The 13,543-nt window shown below is 38.6% G+C and overlaps 1 protein-coding gene across 3 annotated transcripts in view; it reads right to left on the bottom strand.

Annotated features, from left to right (window-relative positions):
• Abcb1 (ATP binding cassette subfamily B member 1) overlaps window positions 1–13,543 on the bottom strand; it is a 249,668-nt gene that overhangs the window by 171,799 nt on the left and 64,326 nt on the right. For 2 of the 3 annotated variants that reach the window (XM_037203536.1, XM_028862201.2), the window contains exons 2-3: window positions 4,458–4,528; window positions 931–979 (exon numbers count right to left, since the gene is read on the bottom strand). In XM_037203536.1, the coding sequence (XP_037059431.1) occupies window positions 931–979; window positions 4,458–4,522 (114 nt within the window). In that variant the 5' untranslated portion in view covers window positions 4,523–4,528. Of the gene's footprint in view, window positions 1–930; window positions 980–4,457; window positions 4,529–4,936; window positions 5,110–13,543 lie in introns of those variants that run through there. The other variant, XM_028862207.2, reaches the window with a different exon arrangement.

Here is a 13,543-nt window from a genome sequence, read left to right as displayed (position 1 = left end):
AGGTGGGTCTAGGCTGTAAGAAAAGTATGTGAACTAGGAGCAAGCCAGTAAGCAACTTTCCAACACGGCTTCTGCTTCATGCTCCTACTATGTCTTCCCTCAGTGATGGACTGTAAGCTAAAATATGAAATAAATCTTTTCTTCCACATGTTGCTTTTCATCAGTGTAACTAGAACAACACCTAAGAAAGTATAGCACTTCCTGAAAAGGCTTAGAGTACCTTCCCTTCATCCTCACCTTACTAGGTATTTGGAGGCAAGAAAATGCTTAAGGATTAAATGAGTTTGTATGGGAAGTAATTATAACAATGTCTAGTACATATTGCTATACATGTGAGATTATTGCTACTTCACATTCAAACTCTATATTTGTGTGTCTGTATGTGTATCTGTCTCTGTCTGTCTGTTTTTAAAAATGCTTTCAAACAACTAGTATGCAACCAGAAAACTAAACAGTTACATAATTTTTCAAGTTTTCCACTTTCAGCTATTCAGCACAGAAGAATAATGGCATATGCTAAATCAGAGTAATAAATAAACCATTGCTACCTTTTATTATTATATGTATTTGGGACTTTGACCCTGCCAGGACATAAGGGACATTAAAAATGTCATGCAATGTACCCGTGTCCCATATCCAGATGGCAGAGATCATGAGGAGGAAAGCTGTCTATGGAGGCCATAGATCAAAGAGACCTAACTCACAAAGCGAATACTGAAATTCAGGCAGGAAGGTGTGCTTACTAAACCACAATTCAAACATCAAATTATAAACAGCCTTCCCTTGAAAATAGGAGAACTTTAATCTAGCTTTACCTCCTCATTACGATAGTCTCCAAGGAAATACTATAACAGATGATTTAGCTCTTCTCTAGGGGACAAAAGGAGGAGATAAATATGAAAGGATTTTAGTAATACATTCAAAACTCACCATTGTAAACACACTGACCACTGGTTTCTTTTCTTTCTTCTCCTTTTTACTGAAAATATAGCAAAATAATTACACAAAACTTTAAAAACTATACAAAACCTTACAATTACTAAATCAATTTACAGAGTTTTGTTAAACAGCAAGATAAAATTCATGTCTATATTAGTCAACAAAAACATAATAGTATGATATTTATGTGTTTAAATGTAAATATGTTTGCATATATCTTGGAAATCTATCAGTGTGCTGTTATTGATGAGAATTAGAATTTTTATATAAATACATTCTTTGTACCTTAGATATTTCTTAATTTTTTACATTGTGTATACACACACACACACACATACTTTTTACAATGAGAAAAACACACACTAAAAGGAAAGTTTTGCTTTTTTATTCCAATTACAAAATTATTAATGCTTTTAGTATCGACCACCTTGATTGTCATCTGAGTAATCGTGGTGATAGGCATCCTATCTATAGACTGAATGTTGCTCTTTCCGAATAGAGCACAGTGATGCTCAGATGCTGAACACAACTAGCCTAAGACACAGAGTAATTCAATCAGCCTAGGAGAAAATCTAATTGTGAAAGGTGATCTGCAGCACTAAGTGAACCATTATAGAAAGAAATTCAATCTAGAAAAGATGCTCTGTAAACACTCAAAAAGCTATCCTTGGACATACAGGGTCAATTCTTATTTTGAGCCCAGATGCAAATGATTAACCCATTTTCACTATACATAACCGCCACCTAAGATTAAAGGCAAACTAACCATACCGAGTCTTATTGTTCCTATGTAGCAACACTGTTAGAATAGAAAGCCTTATTTTTACATGCATTTTTAAGTTCAAAAAGTAAATTTGTATTTTTCCCTTGGACCAAATGGCATTTTAAAAAAATCCAGATTCAATACTGTTCACAACCACTCTCCACTTTACGTTTCAGACACTCTCTGAATTTGGCTCTTGCTAATTTGGCTCCACTGGTCACCAACCCTTAGGACCTCAGGCACGGCACAGATGGTGCCTGCCTTTTTCAATGTGGGTTTTTGTGGTTAGAACTCAGGTCCTTGTGCTTTCGTGGCAAGCATTTTACAGACGGAACCATCTTCCCAGTGCCAAGAAAAAGCTTTCTAAAGAAAAAGGTCAGAGGTTGCTTGCACTTGGCTTAATGTAGATGGACAACGGATGTACTATACACAAATATCTTCAGTTTCATTAAATGAAGAAGTTTTGTTAAACAGACATCTTTGGTTCCACTTCATTCTCAGGGCAGGCTCATTCAGTATCCCAGAATCCACAATATGAAGAGGACAATAACCATAAATGGCAGAGTCTTAGTTCTATGCTTTTTAAGCTCCCATTCTCTAAACCGATGCTATTTGGAGAAGTTATACTAATATCCCAGGCACTAAGTAAGCATTCACCCATGCAATTTGTAAACAATTCTGAGGAAGGCAAACTTTATCTTTCTTTTAGGGATGAGAAAATTGCAGAAGAGTGAAGTCCCATAGCTGAAACAAAACCCAAGATTTAAACTTCTGAGTCACGGGGATAAGCTCCAAGCTGTAGGATACTTCCTCTGACTTTTAAGATACTGTATGACTTGAAAATGTGCTTTTATACCAATTGTCAGCCCTACTAGATTATTCTCTATCCCATCAGCACAACCGATCTTTACAGAAGTGCCAACCATCATTTTAGAGCACTTGTATAGAATATTCAGGGCCTCGGTGTTGAACAACAATATCATGAAACAAACAAACAAAAAACCAATACATCATTTTTTTGTGAAGAATATATGCAAATGCATATAATCCAGGTAGTACTATTAGTCCACCATTTTCTGTCAACAAAACTAAATGCTTCTTTATGATCCTTATAAAACATAAGATTGAGAACAGATTGAAATCAGTAGTGAAGAGCAGTTCCATAAGAACTGTTAAACAAACGAACAAACAAATTCTGTTTGATGAAGAACTGTAGGAAAAGATGGCACTAATACCAAAATGAAGATCTATGCAGGACTGGACACTCCCATTTCCTTCCACATGGCCTCATACTTACTCAAATGTCAAGTGTTTGTGTAGGAATGCAATTCTTTAAACTATTCTCTGTGTAGTCCTGGCTGGCCTGGAACTAGCTCTGTAGATGAGGCTGGAATTAAAGGCATGCACCACCATGCCCAGCAAACTACTTTTTTTTTTTTAAGAAAAAAAAAGGCAAAATTTAGGCTACTTTCCTTCTACTATATGTCTTCCTTGTTTATTTAAAGTTTTTATTATTGAAATATGAAATAAACAGGAAAGTATAAAGGTTAGTAAATAATTCACCTAGATTAATAAATTACTAATATTTGACAATATTTATTCATACAAAGAATATGTTATTAATTGTTAATATTCTGTAAAACTATTAAGCTACAAATATTACGGTATTCATATATTCCACTACCATTATCATACCTAAGAAACTTAACCTCAATGTTGAGATTATTTAAAATCCAACCACAAAGTTCTTAAGTGTGCTTCCTTTCTTCTTTACTGAACTCTGATTTAGTCAGAGCTCACACAACACATTGGTTGGTCATGTTTCTTTAGGATCTCTTAATCTAGAATCCCCCTTTTGTTGTGACACTGGCTTTTCTTAAAGGACAGAAGTGTCCCATGGTTGTGTCTGCTTCAGACCAAGCCCAGACGGAGGTATGTAGTGAGCAATGGTATTTAGAAACCAGGTATGTCACAAAGAGAGCTTATTTCTACTCTCCCTTCTGGTGGACTGAAAATGAATTATAATGTCATAAATCAGCACACTTAGATGTGTTCGGTGAGTTCATCAGGCAAGCAAGTTATTGGTCTCAGATGTTATCTGATGACATTCTAACTTGTGGGTTAATAGAAGCTTGAGATCTGTTCGGTTAATACATACACAGTCATAGGAATGTTAGGTCAGACATAGAGTTGGGACAACAATAAGGGTATTATGGGGACTGAAGACTGCCTATAGTAGTTTATAAGTAGGTTCTAGACTGGCAACATTAATTTGTAGAATTTTGAATGAAAGATACGACTTCTTTCTTTCTGTGCTAATACAATCATTTTATACAGAAACAGCCATTGAGAGATAAACCAAACGTAATTTTTGCCTTTCTTCCTCTGCCACAAACAGGCGATATCTACGGAGTTGCTTTATCAGAAGCAAGATAATGGACCACAGTAGAGTCCAAGCAGCATGTGGTTCAGATGTATGAGCGATCAACAGTGCTCATAAAACTGAGGTTGTAAAACTAACAAGGTGTGAGCCATGGCTGGCTGGTCTAGAGGCTGAACAGGAGCCTCCCAGCCTCGGTCAGTCACACACATCTGAAGGACTGCTCCAAGCAGGCAAGTTCCTTTCAGTAGCTGGTTTACGTTTCTGAAGGCTGAAATAACAACCACTATTCATTTAGTGCGGTGCTGGAGGCTACAAACTAATTGCTCAAACGTACAAGACATGTCAAGTACGAAAGTGAAACAATCTGGCTACCTCTTTTTGCCCATCTTCGAGAAGTTCTTGTCTGCTCCTCCGTTAAGGTCCTCTTCAAGCTCCATCACGACCTGGGGAGAAAACACAGTTCATCAGCCAAATACATGCCCGCGGGGTCCAGAGCCTAGGCTGACCTCACTGCCCTGCGGGGAGCCCAGCGGGGAGGAGAAGCCCCGCCCTGGTGCTCACAGGACCGGGCCTGGAGGTAACTCACCCCGGGGATCCGGGGAGCTCCCGGGTCACCCACGTGGACCGGGTGCTGGGCTCTGGATCCTGCCGGCCCGCCCTGCTCGGAGCTGGGCAGCAGGATCTACAGCGCGGGGCTGGCGCCGAAAACACCGCCTCAGGGACTCCCAGGGCGACTGGGGCTGTCGCCACTTGGTCTCCACGGACTTCCGAGGCCCCTGCCCCCTGGACCAGGCTCGGGCATCCCGAGCAGCCGACCCTTCCGGGAAACTGTCCACCTCTCATGTCTGTACCTTCAGCTTTTCTTCACAAAGTCCGCCAAGACGTGGAATTTGGAAGAAGCGACCCCGAGTTTAGCGGAGCTTGGGAAGATGCTGGCAGAAGCTCCTGCAAACCGCTGCTTGACTGAGCCTTGGTTTTCTGAGGACAGGAGAGTACACTTGGTGTGCTCAACCTACGCCCAGGCGAAGTCCCGCCCAGTCAGAGAGCTTGACCAGGAGGTTAACCAGCTCCCGGCCCAGCTTGACTCAAGGATTATTGCAGGAGAAATTGCGAAACAGGTCGGACTTCTAGATGAAAAGCACTGTCTGGTTTTCCCTCGCAAAGGTCGAGTTGACAAACTCAAATACCCCGAATCATCAGAGACACACTTCTAAGAGTCGCTTTTCTACAAGGCTACACATGCGTCCATATATAGAGTTAGTTGAGTGTGTGTAGATCTGCACTTGGCCTTCTGCACGTGACACATTCTATGCATAACGTCTAATAGTCAATTAAACAATGGGTGCAGACGCTGCCTAGTTCCCTTCCTTGAAGAGAATCCCTGTGCAGGAGCTTTTCTTCAGTATGTTTCAGTTTCTCAGGTACATCGGCTTATCTCTTTTATTTAAAAAATAAAATAAAACAGATTTCCACTATATAAATTTCCAATTTATAAATGGATCATTTCGGTGTAGAAATGGTATTTAAAAATATGTAGTATTTTGAACTGTTAGCTATCAAAACAATGTCCATGTGCCTCCAGGGCATTTGAGATTCTTACAGTTCAATTTGGATTATTGAACGTAACTTTTAACGCATTACTTTAGTCGCTATTTCTTTCAGTGTTTACATTTTATATTCTTCCTGTGATTTTCTTCAAACCGACCAGAAGTAAATAAATGCAGTCTTCCCAATACAAATTCACAGAGCAGTTTTAAATCCCTTGAGTGCTTCCTTCTTTTGTAAAACATAAGGAAAGTAGTTGTTTGTAACCTCTAATTTGCATTATTTGACTCAAGTTGTCTCTGGACTTGCTGCAAGTATTGAGAAAAAGCAAAGCCTGTCATTGTTTCTGCAGAAGGCGAAAGTGTAACTTTTTCTTTTAATATATTTAAAAGCCACCCCCCCTTTTACCCAAAAATGTCCTTGCTTTGACTCTTTTAGGAGGGTACATGTTACTGATTTTTTTAAAACTAATATTGTTACAGACTTTCTAATAGGTCACTAGTTTTTTGTTCCTTTTGTTTTTCTCTTTCTAATTGGCTGCGCTCATGGACAGCACCGTAGTCTACCTGGGGCAAATGTACACCCTCAGGTTCATCCTCAGCATTTCTAGTCTTGTTTATTCTTCTGCTCTGTCTTTACTCTTCCAACTAGAGAGACTGCATCTCTCCTATATTCGGTGCTGTGCACACTTAAGGAACAGTAGTAACTAGCGTTTCTTAAGCACTGGTCATACACGAGAAACTGCACTAAGTGCTTCAGAAGGATAAACTCATTTAATCCTCCCAAGAACTGATGAAGCTGTTGTTACTATTATTATTATTGCTATTCTTAGTTCCCAGTGAAGGAAACAGGTCTACATTATTTGCTAAAAAACCACATAGCTGATAAGCATCAAACCCAGAACTTGGAAGTATTGTAATAACTATCCCTTTTTTCTAACTGCCATGATGTGAACACCTGTGCTGTACCATGTAATCCCAGCAATGGTCTCCACTTCTGCCTAGCCTGTGGACTGACATCTCTGAAATCATGTATCAAAATAAACCTTCTCTCTCCTTTGACTGTTTCTCTAAGATAGTTCATCACAACGATGGAAAACTAACATGTACTCTCTCAAGACTTCTAATTATTCAAGTTCTGCTCATGGCCCTCTTGTAAATTGTGTCTCTTTCCTTGATTTCTGTAAGAATAAATTTCCTCTTCTTCTCCCAGCTCTTCTGTTTAGCTACTTTGAGTCTAAATTTAATATATCCTGAAAGAGGAGCAATATTCACCTTGATGAACTTATTTGACTTGAGACAGAAAGACTATCTCATAGGATCCCAGTGCAAAGTAAATGATTTACTTCTGCTAACAATAAAGGATGCACAATGTTACAGTGTCCACCCGTTTATGTGTAACTGATTTTTATGTGTGAAAGACATATGACTATCTAAGTGACAAGGACATGGGATGACTGTACCCCAACTCACATTACCTCTAGACTGCTTCTTAATGTCCTGCATTAGAACAATGTAAACTCTTGGCTGGGCAAAGGCTCTTTCCATCAAGGCTGAGAAAGTGAGTGGAACTCCCAGAACACACATGATAGAAGAAGAGAACAACTCCAGCACATTACCTTTGACCTCTGTACGCATGCTCACAAACAAATAAATAAATATAATTTTTTATTTTAAAAAGCTAAACTTTTAAATTTGGTAATTTCCAAAGATGTTGTCCTGTTGTCTTTTAGCCTATAATGTAACAGTCACAGCTCAAGCAGAATGGTGGTCACAATAAAGTAACTCAATTTAAAATTAAGTGATTTATTAATGTACTCTGGGCAGAGATAATTTCTACCCTTCACCTACTCCTAATTAGCCTTGATTTTAACTTGATAATTACCAGTATTTTACCTGAGGATGGATTGTTTGTTATTTGTGGTTCACATAAAGATTACATATCTTCTTATTAAAAAATACCCTTGCTTAGGTATTAGTTAGCAACAATTTACTGAAGTTGGACTAGTAGGTTAGCTGCCTGAGTTATCTTTAGTGTATTTAGGGATTCCTTTGTCACAAGGCATCTCCTCTAAGATTCTCTAGGATTATCTTTCAAACTCCATTAGAAAAATCATCCCCCTGAGGAAGGCCCTGTCTTCTAAACCTACTATAAGACTTTTAAGAGATTGATAGAAAAAAGGAGTAGGCTCGAGTTACTCAGCCTCTCAAAGCATGGATTTCAACATTGTTAAATCAGAGACAACACAAGGGTCTATGTCTTCAAGAAACATAGATCTGATCGTAACTTCCCAGAGTACACACTGGCTGTAGCTACTTGAAGAAGACAGAAGCAGGGAAGAACAATTAAGGACTTAATTGTTGTACCTCAGAAGAGTTTAAGTTCCTAGAAGTTGGAATTGTACCTCTTTAATGCTGAATGAAAGCACAGCACAAGTAGTTCAGTGAACTCGGAGACTAAATTCCATTAAAGGCATTACTTCAGATTTTAAAATATATCCGGGCAAATAGAAGGACTTTAGCAGGGGAGTCATTTCCTTTTGATCCTTCACTTACAATTGTTGATTACTATGTAGTGGGCACTTTGTTAGCTGCAGATGACAAACAGGTGCAAATCCCTTTAGGCTCTGTTTGTGGGGTGAGGAGCTTAGGGATGAAAAATCATTAGGGTAATGTTAGTGCATGAGCTTTTGCAAACCAAACTGAACTTATTCATCCATTTCAGAGAAATACTCAAGGGAATTCTGTGCCAATCGATGCCAATGATGTCTGCCAAGAAACAAGATGATTTAGGATATATACATTAGATATATGTTTTTAGAATCTACGGAAATACACCTTCAGTTGAGTGATGCCAATAGTAAACCTTGCCATTTAGTAAAACATCCTAAAAAAATTAGAAACAAGAGGTAGTCTAGCATGCTAGTAGACAATATGGATATTAGTATCAAACTGAATTCAATTGTCTCTGGTCTTTGGATGTCTCAAACTCCTTGGTCCCTTTGACCCTCACACCTTAGTGTCCAGAGCAGTTGTGGCAACTGGCAGGAGAGTGGGTAAGTTCTGGCTAACACTGGGAAACTTATTTTTCTTGAGACTCAAATTCCTCGTTTGTAAAATAACTTACTGAATGAAAAGCAGTTGCTTAGTATCTGAATGGTTAAATTTGAAGGTGGTTACTTGTGCTGTTACCATTGTTAATGTACTAGTGAGTAATTTTAATTAAGAGTTTCAGTTCAAAATGAGATGTGAGCTGGGCATGGTTGTGCACACTAGTAACACTTAGGAGATAAACTCAAGATCAAGAGTTCAAATCCAGCTGGGCACGGTGGAGGCTCATGCCTTTAATCCCAGCACTGAGGCAGAGGCAGGCAGATCTCTGTGAGTTTAAGGCCAGCCTGGTCTACAAAGAGTTCTAGGACAGCCAGAGCTACATAGTGAAACCCTGTCTCAAAAAAAATAAAAAAATAAAAAATAAAAAAAAAAATAAAAAAAATAAAAAAATTAAAAGCCAACTTGGGATACATAGTAGGACTATGTTTCAAAAATCATGATACACAAAATAATATGAATAGCTTTCTTACCCCCTTAGCAATTTTTTTGTCAAGATGACTCCTAAAAGGACTTTCTTTAGATCTTCAGTTACCACTCAGTTGTAGCAATCCTAGTGTGTATCTAGCTCATTCTTATCTCAGTTTATAGCCAACCTTTTACCCTCAGACATCAGCACTAAGAAATTCCTGATGTAAATACAACATTATCTTTAAAAGTTATTTTTTTACTCTTGGCAGAGTTCATAAAAAGCATCATTTCCTGTTTAGTTTTTTCAATTGCTTTATGACTCATGGACTTTGAACCTGCCTAATCTCAAATGAACTTTCTCTTGAGAACAAGGTTAAATCAGTTCAATGAGCCTGTGTTCGCTCATTTCTGTTTTTCCAGTTTTTGTATTATTTCAGGTGATATTTCTATTCAAAATATACTTCCATGAGCAAAAAGCATTGTTCTAGTACATTGTTGGTTGCATCTCATTTTGCAATTGAAATGTGTTAGAAGTACTTTTCTGAAACCGTTTGCATGAGGGCTTCACTCACCCTTTCAACAATGTTAACAACTGAGAGAGTACCTCCTAGATGTTATATGCTGTCCTAGAGTGCACAGTGTATAATGACCAGCAAACAAAAGCCTCTGCGGGGGTGTAGTTGTTCTTGCATCTAGGCAATGTGATTCAGTGTGTTCAAAGACAGAAAGTGCGCTGGGGACAATGGAAAGGGGATGGAGACTGGTGGCAGTGGGTAGGGAAAGATGCCAAAGTTGAATATGGTCAGGGGAGACCTCACTGAGGATGTGGCATCTAACCAAGACAGAACAGAGCTGCGGGGAGTTTTGAGTGGTACAGTTAACACTTTAGAAATCTTCAGAAATGAAGACTTTTGCCCTTGTTTAACATGGTTTCTGCTATAGGATGTTTCTCACATACCAGAGCTTCTCGATGTTGGGGCTTGGAAAGAACATAGAGGTCATCTTTTGCAGTCCTGCATTCCGCTGAGTCTCTGAAATGCTAAAGAACCAGTGTCCCACAGTCAGGTAGGAAGGTGGCCTTGTTAACAACATAGGCTCTGTGACTTGGAGCTTGCAGTTCTAATGGTCAGGTTTCAGCCTGGCAAGTGTGGGTATGTGTTGGAGGGAGAGGGCAGTACCGGTCTGTGGCTGTCTCCTTTTCACATCAAGTTTCTCTCATCTTGACTCTACTGTGCCATTGATCAGCTAAGCCAGCCCATTTTCCTTGCTGCTCCTCAGGATCCCCTAGAAAGGCTGTCAGGACAGGAATGTAGACTATAAGGCAATCTACTCATCCTTCTAGCATCTGCCTGCCACGTACCTAGGATTCCAAGTCTGGATAATTATGGTCAGAAGTTTATTTTAATGTACAATATTTGAAAAAGAGTGAAATAAATGTTGCTCATTACAAGTTACATTTTTAGTCTAGTGATAAATTATCTCTAAAATGTACAAAATAATATTAACATAGAAAATGAAGGATGATGCTAACTACGGTACTCTAAAATAAATTATAAAACCTATAATTTAGTCTGTGACTGTCTTGAGGTCATAGATAAATTCTGATTCTTATCTTTCCAAGAGGGGAATTCTGTAATTCTGCCAAATATTTGAGTGTGAAGTCTCTATTGTTTGACATAGTATGCACACATCAAACTGCAGTATATTCATGTTTTAAAAAAAGCTTTGTTATACAGTTGATAGTCTATCATGTTTGTTCCATTTTATGTGACCACTGCATATTACAATCAGATAGTTCTCACCAAACCTGGCATGTTGTCCTTAGAGTCAACTTTTTTCTTATTCTCTATCAACCTTGTTGTTGCTTGAAACAATACAATGTACAAGTCCTGATGTATGGGGCTGGAGAGGGGCCTTAGTCAGGGATGCTGACTGTGCAAGCATGGGGACCTGAGGTTGATCCCCACACTCATGTAAGAAAGCTAAGTGCAGAGCGGGCATCGAATATGCCTGAACTGGGGGAGTGAAGACAAGAGGGCCTCTTGGGGCTGGTGGCCAGCTGGTCAAGAGGAATCAGCGAGTGTCAGGTTCTGTGACTCGGTCTCGGGAAATAAGGTGGAGAACAATTTAGGAAAATACCCAACCCTGATCTCTGGATTCTACATGCATGCACACACATGTTCCCTTGATCTCCGAATTCCACACATGTGCACACACCCTGCCACTTGCATGTATGTCCACATGTATGTATATGCACACCTCTCCCACACAAAGTTATATGGTGGAATTTGCTGCTTGGGTGGCATAATGGCATTCAAACATTGAACTTACCCAAAGATGACTCTTAATTCTGTCCCAAACTGTGCTTCCCTTTTAGCATGCACCCATAAGCACATGATGCCATCATCTATCTGGTGTCAGGATCCTTGACTCCTCTTTATTCCTTACTCTGTACATCCAGTTAGAATCCATTATCTTTTTAAATAATGGCACTAATTGTCCTAACCATTATAACCACCATGCTCTTTTGGGCTACTTTAAGAGTATCATAGCCAGAGATGGTGACATATGCCTATAATTCCAACGTGTAGGAGCTAGAGGCAGGAGGATCTGGAGTTCCAGTCCAGCTTGAACTACACAGTGAAATCCAGTACTAAAACAGAAAAAAACACAATACTTCTTTTTATATATCCCCTTTAGTCTTCTAATTCTTTTTCTACACAATAGTGGAAGTTATTTATAAAATACATACAATACAATATCATGCTCCTTGAGCAATGGTTCCTTGTTCTCAGGTTAAATTCCAAAGCTCTATATGATCTGGCTTCTTCTTGGCTCTCTAGCCTCAGTCCATCTCTCACCTTTCAAGATCCAACCAAATCATTGGAGTTTTGCTCTGTACTTTGTTATTGCTATCTTCTCTTCTGACACCATCTTCCTCTTCTTTCCTGTGACTCAGGATATGCACTCTTGTACACACACACACACACACACACACACACACACACACACACACACACACTGAGGAGTGGGGAGAGGGAGAGTTGCATCCTTGGCCTTGTCAACTGGCAAATAGGGATTCATTCTTTAGACTTTGTTGAAAACTTGCTTCTCTAGGGAAATGTTCCCTGTTCTCAAATAGGTTTGGTCCAACTGATAGCTCCCAATTCACGAAGTACCTTGTACTTCTCTCTCCTACTACATTTATCACAAATTGCACTTCTATCATTACAAAAAGGATCTTTCCTATTGAATTATGAGCTTTGTAAGGGCAGACCATCTCTGTTTTATCCATTTCTGTTTTTCAGCACAGAAAGCATATAGTAGGAACTCATTGAGTATTTACCAAATTAAGGAACGACTGAAGTGCTGTGAATCTCCTCTTGTTTCCCTTTCTCTATATCCTACTGGTCACCTATGTTTCAGTCATCATTCTACACTTTAGAATAATATTGCAGAGATAGTGGGAGAACATGATCACTATCATTTGACATTCTCGAAAGATTCCTCTTTGAGAACACGAATAAAATAATATATTATAGCTTTTATTTTGTAATGCTTAAAGCACATCTATATTCTTTGGTTTACATCATTTTATATGGTGTAAAAAATTGAGAAATGATGTTTAATGAAGGAACTGTTTTCAATTTATAACGTTATAACACATTTTAACTTTTTCATAGCATGCTATAGGTGATTCCCTCATCACAGATGTAAGAACTTTATAACTACAAAAATTTAACACATATTCATTGGTTAATTGCAGCGAATAATATGGCTATAAGGAAAAGTAAGTTTTTGGGGTTTTTGTTGTTGTTTTTTGGAGACAGGGTTTCTCTGTATAGCCCTGGCTGTCCCAGAAGTCTCTCTGTAGACCATGCTAGCCTTGAACTCAGAAATCCATCTGCCTCTACTCCCTGAGCTCTGGGCCTAAAGGCATATGCAACCAAACCAGGCTGTAAGTCTTTGTCCTCAGAGGAGTGTCTATTGCACTGGAGAAAAGGAAGTAAAAATGTTAATAATACTGACCACTAAGTTGAGTATTTTCTTAATTTAATCTTGATATAGACTATGTTTTTTTTTTTCATTTTAAAGAAGGAATTAAGATCCTGAAATGATTGAAATTTAAGTCAAGTATCACACAAAAATTGAAACTTTGTAACCCATTTATTCTTTAGTTACCTTCTAGTATTTCCTCAGGTTCAGAATCAGAGTTGAGATTTTCATATTTATAACGTAGTACTTAAATGTAAAACCATCTGGAGTCTGAATTTCTCCTTTTGATATTTTCCCCAAATCATTAAATATTAGTTTAAATGCATCTATATTTGTGGTGATTTGAATGAAAATGTTCCCTGTAGGCTCATAGGGGGTGGCATTATTGAAGGTGTG

The sequence above is a fragment of the Peromyscus leucopus genome, chromosome 3 (assembly GCF_004664715.2).
Source record: "Peromyscus leucopus breed LL Stock chromosome 3, UCI_PerLeu_2.1, whole genome shotgun sequence".
Lineage (NCBI taxonomy): Eukaryota > Metazoa > Chordata > Mammalia > Rodentia > Cricetidae > Peromyscus > Peromyscus leucopus.
The sequence above is the reverse complement of the archived record's forward strand: the minus strand, read 5'-3'. Positions and strand labels throughout refer to the sequence as shown.